Here is a 13991-nt window from a genome sequence, read left to right on the forward strand (position 1 = left end):
GAGTCCCTGATAGGTTATCTTACAGAATGCTAAGAGATTATGGTAGCTGTATTAGATTTGATGTAATGACCAAAGGGGCCATATAACCGTGTGCTTGAGGTAGTGCCCAGGTTTCATGTGCCCAGCTTAGAATAACCGAATTCTAATGCCCAGTACTGACCATGACGCCATACACCTAGATCAGAGGCCAGCATGTTATCTGGGACATCTGGCTCTCTTCCCAGTAGATTACCTTCAAAAGACTAGTTATGTTTTTTGGGTTAGAAGAGTTTTGCTGAGAATACCGCCTGAGAAATGCACAGAGAATCAGGCTCATGCCCTAGCCAAAGCCAAGTGTAATACAGAGAACCAGAGCTAAAGCCAGAACTGGAAAGGTGGTAGCACCTATCTGTGCATAAGATAAAAAGGTTGGTGACCCTTGGCAGTGGTACATGGGCGGATCAGCCAGGAAATGAGAGCTGCTCAACAGTGGAATTCTGTGCTAGCAGGAGGGAACCCAGTGAGGTTTGTAATCCAGAAGACTGTTCCTTCATTTCCTGGTGAAACTACTCAGAAGGAAGGACCCTGGGGGTAGGCATCACTTTGAAGAGGAGAGTGAACGCTCAAGTCTACAGTATTAACCACAGTTCAATACTTAGTGTTTCTGTCTTCCTTTATGGTCTCCAAGTCTTTTCTGTGGCACTCATTTGTAACATGGGTTGAGCAAGTAAGTAATATTACTCTATTTAACAAATGAAGCAAATGAGGAAAACAGGCTCAGGCATATTCAGTGACTTGCCAAGCTAGACAGTGGTAAAAGCACACTCAGGTCTTCAAACGCCCAATCTAGTGCTTTATCTATTTTTCCAAAGTGGACTAGTGTGGGTGGGAGAAGCTGGAGATAGTAGAAGAAAGAAAAGCTCAAGCTGAGCCATTGGAGGCTAAGTGGCTTTAGAGGGCAAAGACGAGAAAGAAAAGAAAGCAGAAGATAGAGGGAAGGAATCTCTTGGCAAATGTGGGAGTTGGTGGGAAGATGTATCTGAGTGTCAAATTTGTATTGGGAAATGGGAAATCAGGTTGGAAAAGTGAGAAGAGGACCAGATGAGTAATTTGGATGTGATGCGGTGTGTAATAAGGCATTGTTGTGCGTGGTGTCATGAGAACCAGAGTAACAATAAAAGCAGGGCTTTACAAAGATTAGTATGGCAGTAGGACAAGGATCTGAGTGGAAGAAAGATTCTAGAAATGGGTAACCCAATTAGATATGGTCCTGGTAATTCAGTTGCGAGGTGATAAATCTTGGACTAACATTGTAGCAGTAGAAATGGCCAAGAATAAATCCACACAACAATAAGCAGATAGACACTCCAGGACCTAGTAACAAATTAGCTAAGGGAACAGAAAGTACAGAGTTTAAAGCTGCTCCAAACTTTGTAGTATAAGAACAATGAAGGCCTTACTGGAACAGAAGATTTAAGCCTTTATTTTAGATATATTGGATTTGCTGTAACAGTATCAGAGGGACAGATAAATAGAAACTTGAGATCACATCACAGCTGAATGGCTAAAGGCCAATCTTACAAAATGAATTTTGAAGCATGTGGATGAAAAAGGACGTTATATTAGAAAGCACATTTGCTATAATCATAAAATCCAATATACAGCTTTCTTTCATATTAATTTTATTAGTACTTATAAAATAAAAACAATTTATGAAAATATTTTCCTTTTCAAGATAAACTACAATCTTCGCACCTATAATTGTTACAATACATATCCTAGTATATACTTTGGACATTATAAAAGTGTTTAAGAATCACACCCTGTAAAAGTTGGGAGAAGAACTTTTTCTCCAACCTTGGTCATATATTGTGACATTCAAGTACTTAAACCACACTGTTGAAATAAAACATGTCTCTAGTGTACAGGCCCAAGGGAATTTAACTTTCAAGGTCTCATAGATTCTTTTATTGTGCAAAGTAAAGAACCAGGGGAGGGCTCCTCGAGAGTTAATTTACCTCAGGTAAATCAAGCAGTGGTTACTTTACATACTTTATCATGGAACTGAGGGAGGGGAGAAGGCCATGGAAACCCATCCTGGACAGGTCCCCTCCCTAGCATCTCTATCTATGTAGCATGGCTCCTACAAGAGGATTTCTAACCCTTGAGCTCTAAAATGCTGATTCTGTAATTATCTAAGATACTTGCAAAATGATGCTTTTGCAACTCTAAGCCCCAATATTGTGGATTAGGTTAAACTTATGACAGTGTGACTCCCCTAAATAAACTTCCTTTAGGATTTGTAAGGTGGGAAGCATTTGGGAAGATGAGTAAGTCAAAAATTTTCCCTCTTGGAACTTTTGGAGAAGATTCTTTCTCACTAAGACATAAACCTGCGAAGCCAAGTTCCTTCTCACTTTGGAAGAATTGTGATGAAAAGGTGGGGAAGAGCCTATGATCTTTCAAATTTGCAGGTTTATGATAATAATAGATGCTAGGTCTGACAAAGTAAGAGTTGGAGCCCATTATAGACTCACCAACAAAGGATTCATTGAGACAAAATCATTTGCATAGACTCCCTACTTCCTGATGAACCTCCGAGCTATCCTAAATATTCAATTCTCTCTTTAACTATAGAGTATTGGCCTGATGAAGTTCCAGATACAAAATGTGTCGTTTGAATTCATGATGTTAGTATCATGGTGCAGCATTGACATTTAATATCACACTGACATACTAGACTTTAACAGTGATTTTTTTTCTATTCCAGAGACCACAAAAGTCAATCAACCATGGAATTCACAGGTCTTTACATTTAACATATAACATGAAACATTATTACCTATAATTCCATAAGGGAAAGACTATAAAAATAAGTTTAATAGTATGACTGTACTTTAAAAAGTTGTTTTAAAAATATATATTCCAAAGTCCTCTAAGTATTTGGTTTAGAGTGAAAGGGAGGTATCTATTAGGGTGAACCATAAGAAACTATAGTTTTTGTAAGTTAGAAAGGTAAAACTTCAGCAATTTCATATGATTCAACCTAATAAAATCCTGAGAAAATTTTATTTGGCATCACTCTATAAATTCAAAGGGAATTTATAGAAAGTCACATTTCTAGTGAGGGGAAAAGACTTAAGGATGGAAATGTGCACATTGGCCATGCCAAGATTTATCTCTTGTGATTTAAAGGCTTGAAATCTTAGAAAGTTTCAAAAAATTTAGTGCAGTGTCAAAAAAAAAAGGACAATTAAAATTATAGAATGATAGTTACAGTTGCAAATGCCACTGAAAGAGAAACTATTAGTCAAACTTGGTGATTTTTAAAAGTTTACATATAAAAATTCAGGCATTAAGATGAAAAGGCACGAATATGGGTTAAAAGAATGATAATCATTTATAAAAGCCTTGAAAATAAGGCTAATTCGTTTGTATTATTAACACCATTAAGTAGGCACCTATTCCAAATTTCAGCTTTGGCCTCCTAAATGGAATTATGTTTCAAATGAATTTTCAACATAATACTAATTGTAGCAGCATTATTATCAGTAAGTTTCTCAACCTCTACACTACTCAAAGGGCGTCTAAAATTTCCTCCCCACTTATATTCCATCAGTACGAAAAACACACTTCAAAAAATTACACATATTTATATTAGAGTCATAAAGTTTTTTGCAGTGTTTCTTCAATTAATGAGCTGTCCTCTTACAAATGCCATCCCAACAACAACAAAAATAATAAAAATAATAATAATAATAATTGCTAGACCAAACTGACTGGCTATGCTTCACTAAAGACATACCATATTAAAAAATGGTACTTTAGTTATGAAATGTGTTAAATATAATCAATGAAGTAAAAGCAGATTATCTGGGTGTATGCGTATGTGGTGTGTCTGAACTGGGTGATGTACTTGAAAGAAAAAAATACCCATTTGAGCAATGAGGCTTCATTTGGAACCCTGGCACAATTTCCGAGCCGCTGCCCCGGTACTACTGGCTACTACACAGAGTGCACCACCCACCGTCCACCACGTGGGTATGTCATTAAGGAAAATAATCTGAAATAAAAAAGCAAAAACCACATCCATTGTCTTCATTATTGCTACTAGTCCTGCTTTTTCTATTTGAATGGCTTTGGTGAGAAACACCTGACCCCCCAAACCAAACAGCCCGATTAGTATGAGAAAGAGCCTGTCCAACCCACAGTACGGCAGACTCCATTCTCCTAATATAAAGAGGACAATGACACATTCCAGGAGGCCAAGTATTACATAATACCAAATGCTCAAAATGTAGTCCACAGATTTCCCCATTTTTCTGAGGATAACTAGAGTCAAGGCAGCAAGCACGGCATGTCCCACGGATGCGAACGTGCCCTTCAGGTGATCTGGGTAACTTTCAGCCATCCCCGCAGCATTGGAACCAAACAAAAACGGCGGCCTCACGATTAGGACCACTCCGGTGATGGTGAATGCAGTGAAGAGAGCATCCCAAAGGCTGTATTTTTCCTTGAGAAATATACAAGCAAATATAGACGTAAACACTGGACAGCTAAACGAGATAACTGTGGCATCAGCAAGGGATGTTGTCTGGACAGCGTAGTATAAAAGGATCATGGCGGTAGAACCCAGGACTCCTCTGAGAAAGAGGAAGATTCGTTGACCCTTTGGGCCTATAAACCCATTTCTGTAAATTCAAATGAAGGAATGCATATTAAAACAAACTTGGTATTTGTTTTTAAATTATAATTTTCAATTAAATATTACTTTAGAAGTCCTAATTGTCAAAAAACAAGGAATACCAAATTAATTATATTTTATAATAATAATAATACATATAATTAAAACTATTATACACCTTTTAAAAATGTTTTCTAAGGATAGCTAATGACACTAAAGTGATCACAGTATAAGCAAAAAATACAAAAGTACTACATAAATAGTACAATTTGAATTCAGCAAATATAGGTATTATTTTCCCTATGTATATACATGCTTGCAAAAAAAAGAAAACATACTAAAATGTTCATTGCAGTTATACCTTATTCTAGTCAGAGATAATTTTCCTTCTTTATGTTTATTTTCTCCAAATTTTCTACTAAATACATAAATATATAAAAATGTGTTGTTTTATAATAATACAATTTCAAGATTCCGCTGCCCTATATAAGAAAACTTAGTTCTGGATAGTATGCATTCCCAATCTTATGAGTTTTTCTATAAAAGCTGAAGCAACGCTAAAATTTGTTTTAGCCATTGAATAAGAGACTTTTCATTGTTCTCATTAGGAAAAGAGTTAAAACACACTGAAAAAGAACCTGTAGCATTCAGATAAGTATAATAACTGCTACTCAAAGTTTTTTCAAATAAATATTTCCTAAGCAGACTACTATGTAAGTTCCTGGCTGGGCGCAACTCACAGATGTATACCAGGGCTGGGCATCTTTAGGGCAGCATTTAGGCAGGCCTGACATGGGGACCCTGGGTCTCTGGGGTTAGAAATGAAAGTGTGGTCACCTTTGGTCCATACTTTGAGAAGCAAAGAATCTTCCATGACAGCGAAACAGAAAATGAGTCAAAACAGATTAGCACCGAGGATTTAAGAAAATTCTTCTAGTGCTTCCCCTATCAATACTTTTATTCCAAAATGAGGAAGAGCATTGTGTTAGCATTAGTAGTCTGCTACCACCCTTGGAAATTTCTGAACTTTTATATCATTTCCTAAAATATTGTGACTTGTCCACACTTAAACAGGAATTTCCAACAATACTGATCTTAGCAGATTTTCACCCTTTTCGCCAAATCCTCAGGAAATGGAGTGAAACTATTCTAAGTGAATCTGCACCATGTTATAGATACAAGGACACTTGGGTGGCAAGCAACTAAAGCTTTTAATCTGGGGTTTAAGCATCTTTGCCCAAAGAGAGAAGGTGCCAGGCAGCCACCAGGAACCCAACTGGTCCAAGTACACAGGGTTCTAAGTACACAGGGGTGTGTAGAAGTTATAATGGTGTGGGGGAAGCATAATTTTAACCTGGGGAGGGTGGGTGGAGATTCCATATGGAAGGAGCACAGGGGCTGGGTGGGAAGGGATCAGGAAGGATAGGGAATAGTTTTCGTATACTGTACATTGTACGCAAAGCGCTCTGATCCATAATAAATTTAATTTGATCCTTGCAACCACAAGGTAGAGGACGAAGAACATCATTTCCTCCAGTTTACAGATGAGGACACTGACCTACTCAAGATTCCCTTCCCCCTTTCCCATAGCATACGATGGGGAAGCCCTAAATACTGTTACTCTAGCCTTCTGTCTGCCCTGATAACAGGGCAACCTGTTCTACCTCAAGAAACCGCTGACACTAGGAGACACTACCACTTCCTCTTGTTTCCTTTTTCCTTCCAAATACTAGTTATGCCAAAGCAAAGAAGGAGGGTGGTACAAGATGGGGGAATTACACAAGGAAAGCTTTGTTCTCAAAATGAGGGGTGGAGAATAACTGAGTCTCTTTTTCCCCCTTTGTTGGGCATGTGGTTTGGGCTTATGAGCATCTTCTTTGGTTGGAACCTTGTGAGTTTTCATTAATCAGGGTCAAAGGGTGTGGGGACTGGTGAAATCTATGAGACAAAGCGGATACCACAGAGTAAATACGTAATTTGACAGGTCAAAAGATTTACAAACATTGATTAACATTATGTACTTAAGAAATACTTACTTTCTGTATATTAAGCAAGGGATAACGACTAGCATTTGGAACACACATCGGAACGCACTGATTTCTACAGCATGGATGTCTTGTACTTTTTTTACAAACAAAGAGCCCACTGAGAAAAGGAAGGCAGACAATAATGTGTAAAACAAGCCAAGTGCAGGACAGGGTGCTTTCTTCTTGGCTTCTGAAAAAGATTAAATTCTGGTTAGTCCTTGCTTCCAAGTGTATGTTTTATCATTTTCACTTAGAAATTGAGAAATATGGGATATTAATGGCTGACAGGCTACAAATATTACCTCCTAAGCATATCCATTCTTTGGACCTGAAATATTTCCCCTACTGAGAACGAAGAACCAGAGACAAAGCGAACAATTTAAACCTGTATTTTTTAAAATGCAGTTTCATCCTATAAAATGGATTTCCTTTGGCTCACTGAAGAAACATCCCCTCACCTACAAGTCAAAAAGAAGTAAAATGCTTGCCAACCAAGACAGTGAGAGAAATCTTTAAGAAATGCTTGTCAAAATGGCTAGAGAAAAATGTTTCCAAATGATACTTTATATCATCTCACTAGTGAGCTGGACTTTATGAAGAACGTATTCTTTTCTGGAAAACAGTTTATAACTGTGTGCTATGGCTACTTGATTATCTGACTTTCCGCATAGCCTGTGAGCCCCTCCAGGGCTGGGACCTCATGAATAAGCTGCCTTATTCATGCCCAGCACATGGAAGACCCTGAAGAAGTATTTGCTGAATGAAAGAATGTGAGAGAGAAGTTAGTCAATTGCTTCCTGACTTTTCTGCTTATATGAATAACAATATCGAAGAATCACTGGAAATTATTTCCTACAGGTTAAGATTCCTTCATGTGATCTTACCAGATTCTTGCTTTGCTATTCATATTTTAGTCTATCTGGTAGAAAAGATATTTTGCACTGCCAAACCTTGACCACAAAACTCAGTGAAAAATTTGTAACAACAACAACAAAAAAATGTGTTATTAGATGTTAGGCCATGAATGAAGAAAAAATATTAAATAAAATAACTCCCAGCTCTCAAATTTTAGTTATTTTAAATCCAAAGAAACATGGTAGAAACTGATTCAAAGCAGCTTTTTCAGGATCATTAAGATTTGTAGCAGGAAGTGGCACTATTTTAGATGCATTAATGAGACATGGACATTCCATAGTTGAGGACTGCAAATCTGCTTCTTTTCAAAGATGTATAACCTGCATATGTATTTCAGTTTTCAATTTGCCACTTTCAGTGTTCCACTGTGTATTTTAAAATCTGTTCTATATGTATCTGGATGATACTGTAAGAGTTTGAGTCTTTGTTGTTGATCTCATTGAAATAATTCAGGTTTCAACATTCTATTCTTTATTTTTAAATGTAAGAAACAAAATATATTGAAATTATAGATATTTGACATTTTAAATGAATTAAATTAGAAATTATCAATAAAAAGACAAAGAATATGAGAGGACTTCATGGAAAGATGCAGAGTGTAACACTACTGGCAACTACAGATCTAGGAAGGCTCTCTGATTTGTTATTTTAAATCACGAGTCAAATCTTTATTTAATTTTCCATAGTTTAAGACTTATCTTCCATTTAGAGCATAAAGTCTTTGAGAACAGGGGCTGGATTATCTGACCCCAAAGTGCTTTTTAAAAACATTTTTTATTAGAATTGCCATCTAATAACCAACTTCCTGGCTTGATCTGAATCAGGAAACTTCTGCTTTCTCCAGACCATCAAGGATTCAATCTATTAATGACAGTCTATAGGATCATTAAACTTTTGTTTAGCCACTTCCTCTGTCTTAGTTGCCTGAGACAGGAACAGAATTTGTTTTCAAACTTACCCCCTGACATTCAGGGGAGAGCAAAATGGAGCAGAATGAGCAGAGAACTCCTTAAATGGCCACACACTGAGGAATGTATACATATATATATGTATGTATATATACATATATACATACATATATATATATTTAAAACTACACAAAAAAGGAGAATAAGAAGGAAACACTACTGGCCCTCATCAGTTAAGAGCACAGCAGAGCTGAAGGATGTGTGGGCACATGCAATTTGTAGTAAAACCAGCATTATTCCCATCTAGGAATTTATAGGGTATTATTCTGCTATAGAACATGCTGCATAATAATGTTCTTCCCTTTTAATATCCTTCCCTTATAAATGCAAACACCAGGTAATTTATTTCAACATCCTCATGTCAGCTATATACCTTTGCCCATAAGTGACACTTTGCAAATTGGGACCAAAGTATGATGATGCACCGTGTTTCCGGTGGCATTCTACAACCTGACCTTTATACTAAAGGATGTCATTCTGGTTCTAGGTGCACAGCTGAAGAGAATGATTTGGAGCTAGGAGTGGTCATGCTACAGGTTATATATTATAAGTGCCAGAATCCTCCATTCTGTAATTATATGGTCAGATACCGCAGAAACAAACCACACATACTCATTAAGCCCACGAGGAGGAAGCTTTAGAAGACTTCAGAGTTAAGCACCACTAAATACATGACTTGGCTGTGGTCAGCCTTAGAATTTCGCTTTTGAAATTTCAGAATTCAGGCCCAAATAAAATAGTTTTTCTTAAAAGAAACCCAACCCATACATAGAACCTACACCCTCCGTCAGAATAGAATGAGAAGATCAAGGACAGAAAACATCTCCCTGGTCTATGTTTCAAGGATCTTCTCCAACCTAAACTTCTTAGTTTTTCTCCAGGAATATGTTAATTAACATGATATTTTAACTATTTGAAAACTTAATTTCATACCCCTGGCTCTGATTATCTTTTCTTTAAAACACATACACTCAATATTTTCTTGTCTATAAACATTTAAGGCCCATGCTTCCTGACTGGGACAGGACAGTTGTTACAAAGCCTACCTGAACTTGATTATTTGTTAATGAGGATGAGAACTAATTATACTTAGACAAACCTCAGTCTCTTACTGAATAATAATTTCAATTCTCTCTGTCAATGGAGATGAGCAAGAGAGTAGCATAATCCAGAGGCATTTGCTTTTGTAATGTGCTTCTAAGTTCATATCCCACTATAAGCATATATCTAATAATTTGGTAACTCTAAATAATTCAAATTAAGTAAATGGCCACAGTGCAATTTCCTGAGTTAAAAGAAAACAGAAAAGTTGCTCAGTTTCTCTAACCTCTACTTTAAACTGGTGATTCACGACCCTGATTGGGAATTGGAATCAACTAGTAACTTTTTAAACCTCAATTCCCAAGTCCTACCCCAGACTCACTGAAATGGGATCTCTGTAAATGTAACAAGCTCCACTGGTCTGAGAACTGCTAAAAAACTCATTCCTTCCAGGAGGATGTGAGGCACTGACCTAAGACAACTTCTAATCCTTGCTTCGATCTAAGATCCACACTGTCCCTTAAGAAAATAAATAGATGTCTTAGGACAGCTGAATGCTGTCTGTGAAGGTTATCCAAGAATGTAAGAAAAATGGGTTAGTTTCAACCTGAACTTGAAAATGAGCTTTGTTGAGATAGCCAGTTGGATCAAGAGGCTAAAATGATACTGTCACAAAGTTCAATGACAACAGTACTGTAGTTTAAAGTATTTCTATGGCAATCCTGTTTTTGGAATATTATCTGGTCACCTTATAATAACTATTGCTAAGTCTTATTGTTAGCAACCTTCTTTGAAGTTATAAGATCCCACAAGATTCTTATGTGCAATCCCTTATATAGGTTTGTCATTTTGCCAGTACTATTCCTCTTCAGTTCACAAATAGGGGAAACCTTTAAGAGTTTGCAATGACTGCCTCAGCATTCCACCAGAATGACATTCAACCATAGGGTGATAAGGTGAGAAGCTGACCTTTTCAAAGGCTGCACATCTGGTCAACCCAGCTTGGGGTAACCCCTGCTCTAGAGGCTCTAGCCTGTGTGTATAAATGATTAGAAGTCTGATCATTTCTGTTAGCATTTACGACACAAATGGAGCAAGAGCTATCTTCCTGGGGTTTATCTCTTTAAATTGGGGAAAGTGCATACAGGGGGGAGGGAAGGTGAAATGGGGATAGAGGCACACTTAGTGGAGGGACCCAGAGGTGGTGCAAACTGTAACTTCGTCTTGAAAGGACATCTGCCTGTTTAGCTCTCCTTCCAGGAAGCTGCTCCAAGTTCAAGGAGAAACGTGCTTGTGGCTAGTAGAAAGGGCCCTGGGCTGGGTTTCTGGCAAGCTAGTGCTGCTGGGACCTGTGCCCTGTCTCACCCACACACATGCCAGATCTTTGGAAAAACAAAACAAAACAAAAAAACCCCAAAGCCCTCACCTTTCTGGGCCTCATTTTCCTCATCTGTCAAAGGAAGAGGTTGAACAAGAGCAAGAGTTTTTCACATGTCCTTAGCTTTAGGGACGAATCTGTGAACCCCTTAACCACGTATGTAAGACTGCCTCTGCCTTCTTTTGCATCAGTTGCTAAAAAGTTCTCCTAACCCAAAAAGGTCGAGAACCAGGGGTTCCACTGAATTCTGCCTTCTCAAGATTCTAAGACTCTGGCACAAACGTTTTTTTAAACTCTATGCTTTTAAACTTCCTCTTCAGGTTTACCACCGAGATCAGTTTTCATGGTTAGCTTCCTCCCAACGTCGGCAGCTAAGGAATGGCTTTTCTCGCTCACCCCCCAACCTAGGACCTCGGGCCGGGAGCGCTGAACTGCAATCTGACTCCACACTGTTGCCCGCAACACTTTAATTATAGGAACAGTTTTAGAATCCAAAAAGGTTTCCAAACACAATCTGAAACTTTCTCGGGTCTTCGCGCCTCCGGGGGGGACAGAGGACTTCAGCTTTGCTGTCCCCCAGGTGACAGGTCCAGGTTTTCCCGAGCTCTGGGCAGGGTGGGGATGCGGGGCACGGTCCGCAATGCGTCCTAGCCTGCGGCTGCGGGGATCCCCGCGCTGGCGCCTGCCCGGCCCCTCCAGAGGCGAGACCCGCGCCCGAGTCCGCACCCGGCACTCACCAGACTGCACGCGCGAGCCGCAAGGCGAAGAGCGGCACAGCCAGCACCATCCCGGGCCGGGAGTTCCTGCTGCGTCGGCGGCCGCCGGCTCCTCACTCGCTCCCGGGGACCTGTCGCCAGTAAGCGGCAGCGCGGGTTCCTGCCGCTCGGCGGCCTGGGTGCCGTCCAGGGGCCGCATCGCGCTACCGGCGCTTTCCCCGCGGCCGTCGCGGGGTCTGGCGCCGGCAGCCGCGGCTCGGTTGCCAGGCTCTTCCGGCCGGTGGTAGTGGCAGCAGCGCGCATGCGCTCGCGGTCCTCTCTCCCCCCGTTCTCTCCCTCTCCCCGCCCCCCCTCCTCCCGGGGATGGGGCTCGTCCTCTGCTGCCCTCTTACCTTCAGCTCCCGGTTCCTCTAGCGCAGCGGGAGGCCAGCCGCCTCTCTGGTCAGGCTGAGGTGGCCACAACTGGCCCAAAGGCGACCATCCCTGTGTGGCGGTCTGGCTAGAAGGGCCAGCGGTTTGTAGATACCTTTCCCAAGGCACACTGAACCCCTTTCTAGCACTGCAAAGAGAGAGGTCCTGTGGCCTCTCTTGGGGCGGGCCTTCAAGAGGTTGGCAGGGTGTACGTTTACTTATTGATGTAGCCCCATATTCAGCACCTCTGGGTCACCCTGGAGACTTTGCCAAGCACTGTGCCTATGTTTGAAGGATCAAGCGTTTTCGAAACCTCCTTGTCTCATTGCCACTTATCCAAGGAGGGTAGAATTTTACTGGATTTGGGTTTGAAAAAATAAGGATTAGCGCGTAACCATCGGGAAAATACATCTATTAGTACAAGACTGGAGTGGAACCCATTTATATGTTCTTTGTAACAGTAGGCATTCATCCTTAGTGCCTTCCTTCCATTTTATTTTTAACTGAGACATCCTATTTGGTTAGATGTAAGATTCCAGTAAACTGATGTAATTACATTGGTAAAATAAAAAATACATGTCATTTAGCTCCAAAATTCACTATTAGCCTCTTTATATTTACACAATTCTTCTCTTGTCTCTTTGCTTGCTTTAAATGTGAAGGGACCGTCTCAGCAAGGATAAACCTGTCTAAACTGTTGTAGGTCCAAGCACAAGCAGATTACCAAACAAGAGAGTGATGTTAGTCTTTCCTCAGATGTTTGCACAAAGTGGTCTACAGCTGAACAATTCTGGACTTGAAGTCAGTAGTCCTGGGTCTGGCCCTGATTCTGTCAGTGAGTGTGTGACCTTGGGCAGACACCACTGTACTACCTGAAGCCTTGGCTACTTCATTTACTTAACAGAGATAAAATGCTGCTCTTCCTACTTCGCAGACTTTTTATGAAAGTAAAGTGCAATAATGTGGGCAAAAACACATCACCGGGAAAGCACTTTCCTGGAAAATCAAGGTGTATTTTGAATGAGGGTGAACAACATATAATTTATTCTCCAAACTGGAACTTTTTTTTTAGAGTGAGAGGGGGAGCTCTTTTAAAAGTTATGCAGAGTGCTCTTAAATCACAGAGCTCATAGGTAGCTGAAGCAAGGAGAAAATCCAAATGCATTTATGAGACAATCTGGGAAATTTGAAATATGACTGTATATTTGAGGCTATTAAGGGTTATTGTTAATTTTTAAGGTCTGATAGTGATACTGCTGCCATTATTATTATTATTATTATTATTATTATTATTATTATTTTAAGAATCCTTAACTTTTAGAGATGCATACTGAAGTGATAACAGATGAGATAGTATGATATCTGTGATCTACTCCAAAATAAACCAGGGTGGGAAAGGATGGGGGTCTGGTTGGATGAAACTAGCTACGGCATGAGTTGATAACTACTAAAGCTGGTGATATTTACATGTGGGTTCATAATACTATTCTTCTGTATATGTTTTCAATTTTTCATAATTAAAAAAATTATGCAGAGCTATAGGCATACACTGGGGTTGTCCTAGGCAAACTGGGACAAATGGTCACCTGAATTCCAACTTGATTTACATACACTTTTGCCTTGTAAAAAAATGTAAGCTTGCATACAAAATATATGCAGCTGATTTTGTTGTGGGTTGTGGTGGAGTGGTGTTTAAATGAGAAAATAATAGGGATCAGTGAGGGTGATAGATTATGATTATGAAGCAAGAATCAAGAAGCTTCTCCAAACATCTAGAAATCTAGTGCAGTTTCACAAAAACATTCTGAGATTTAGATGTGCAGAGGGTTTAAAGAATCCTCCTCTTTGAATGGTGAAGATGGTGGTTTGGAG

General features: G+C 39.6%; 1 protein-coding gene across 2 annotated transcripts; it reads right to left on the minus strand.

Annotated features, from left to right (window-relative positions):
- Positions 1 to 1640: 1640 nt before the first annotated feature.
- Positions 1641 to 12020, minus strand: SLC35G1 (solute carrier family 35 member G1). Of its 2 annotated transcripts, none has more exons than XM_033129869.1 (3): positions 11730 to 12020; positions 6700 to 6808; positions 1641 to 4670 (listed from the first exon to the last, which is right to left on the minus strand). In XM_033129869.1, exons 1-3 carry the CDS (start codon positions 11905 to 11907, stop codon positions 3932 to 3934), a joined length of 1026 nt encoding a protein of 341 aa, XP_032985760.1. In that variant the 5' UTR covers positions 11908 to 12020; the 3' UTR covers positions 1641 to 3931. The 2 variants fall into 2 exon arrangements, with proteins under 2 accessions (XP_032985760.1, XP_032985759.1); XM_033129868.1 differs by having other exon boundaries at positions 6700 to 6880; positions 11730 to 12019.
- Positions 12021 to 13991: the final 1971 nt, after the last annotated feature.

This window comes from Rhinolophus ferrumequinum, chromosome 16 (assembly GCF_004115265.2).
Source record: "Rhinolophus ferrumequinum isolate MPI-CBG mRhiFer1 chromosome 16, mRhiFer1_v1.p, whole genome shotgun sequence".
Classification (NCBI taxonomy): Eukaryota; Metazoa; Chordata; class Mammalia; order Chiroptera; family Rhinolophidae; genus Rhinolophus; species Rhinolophus ferrumequinum.

Bases quoted from the DNA above. Each gene is read 5' to 3' on its own strand.
- SLC35G1 (XM_033129868.1), bottom strand. From the start codon at position 11,907: ATGCGGCCCCTGGACGGCACCCAGGCCGCCGAGCGGCAGGAACCCGCG. The intron at 6,881-11,729 runs GTGAGTGCCGGG...AATCTTTTTCAG, and splicing joins CGGCTCGCGCGTGCAGTCTG to AAGCCAAGAAGAAAGCACCC. The intron at 4,671-6,699 runs GTAAGTATTTCT...TTGAATTTACAG, and splicing joins CCTTGCTTAATATACAGAAA to AAATGGGTTTATAGGCCCAA.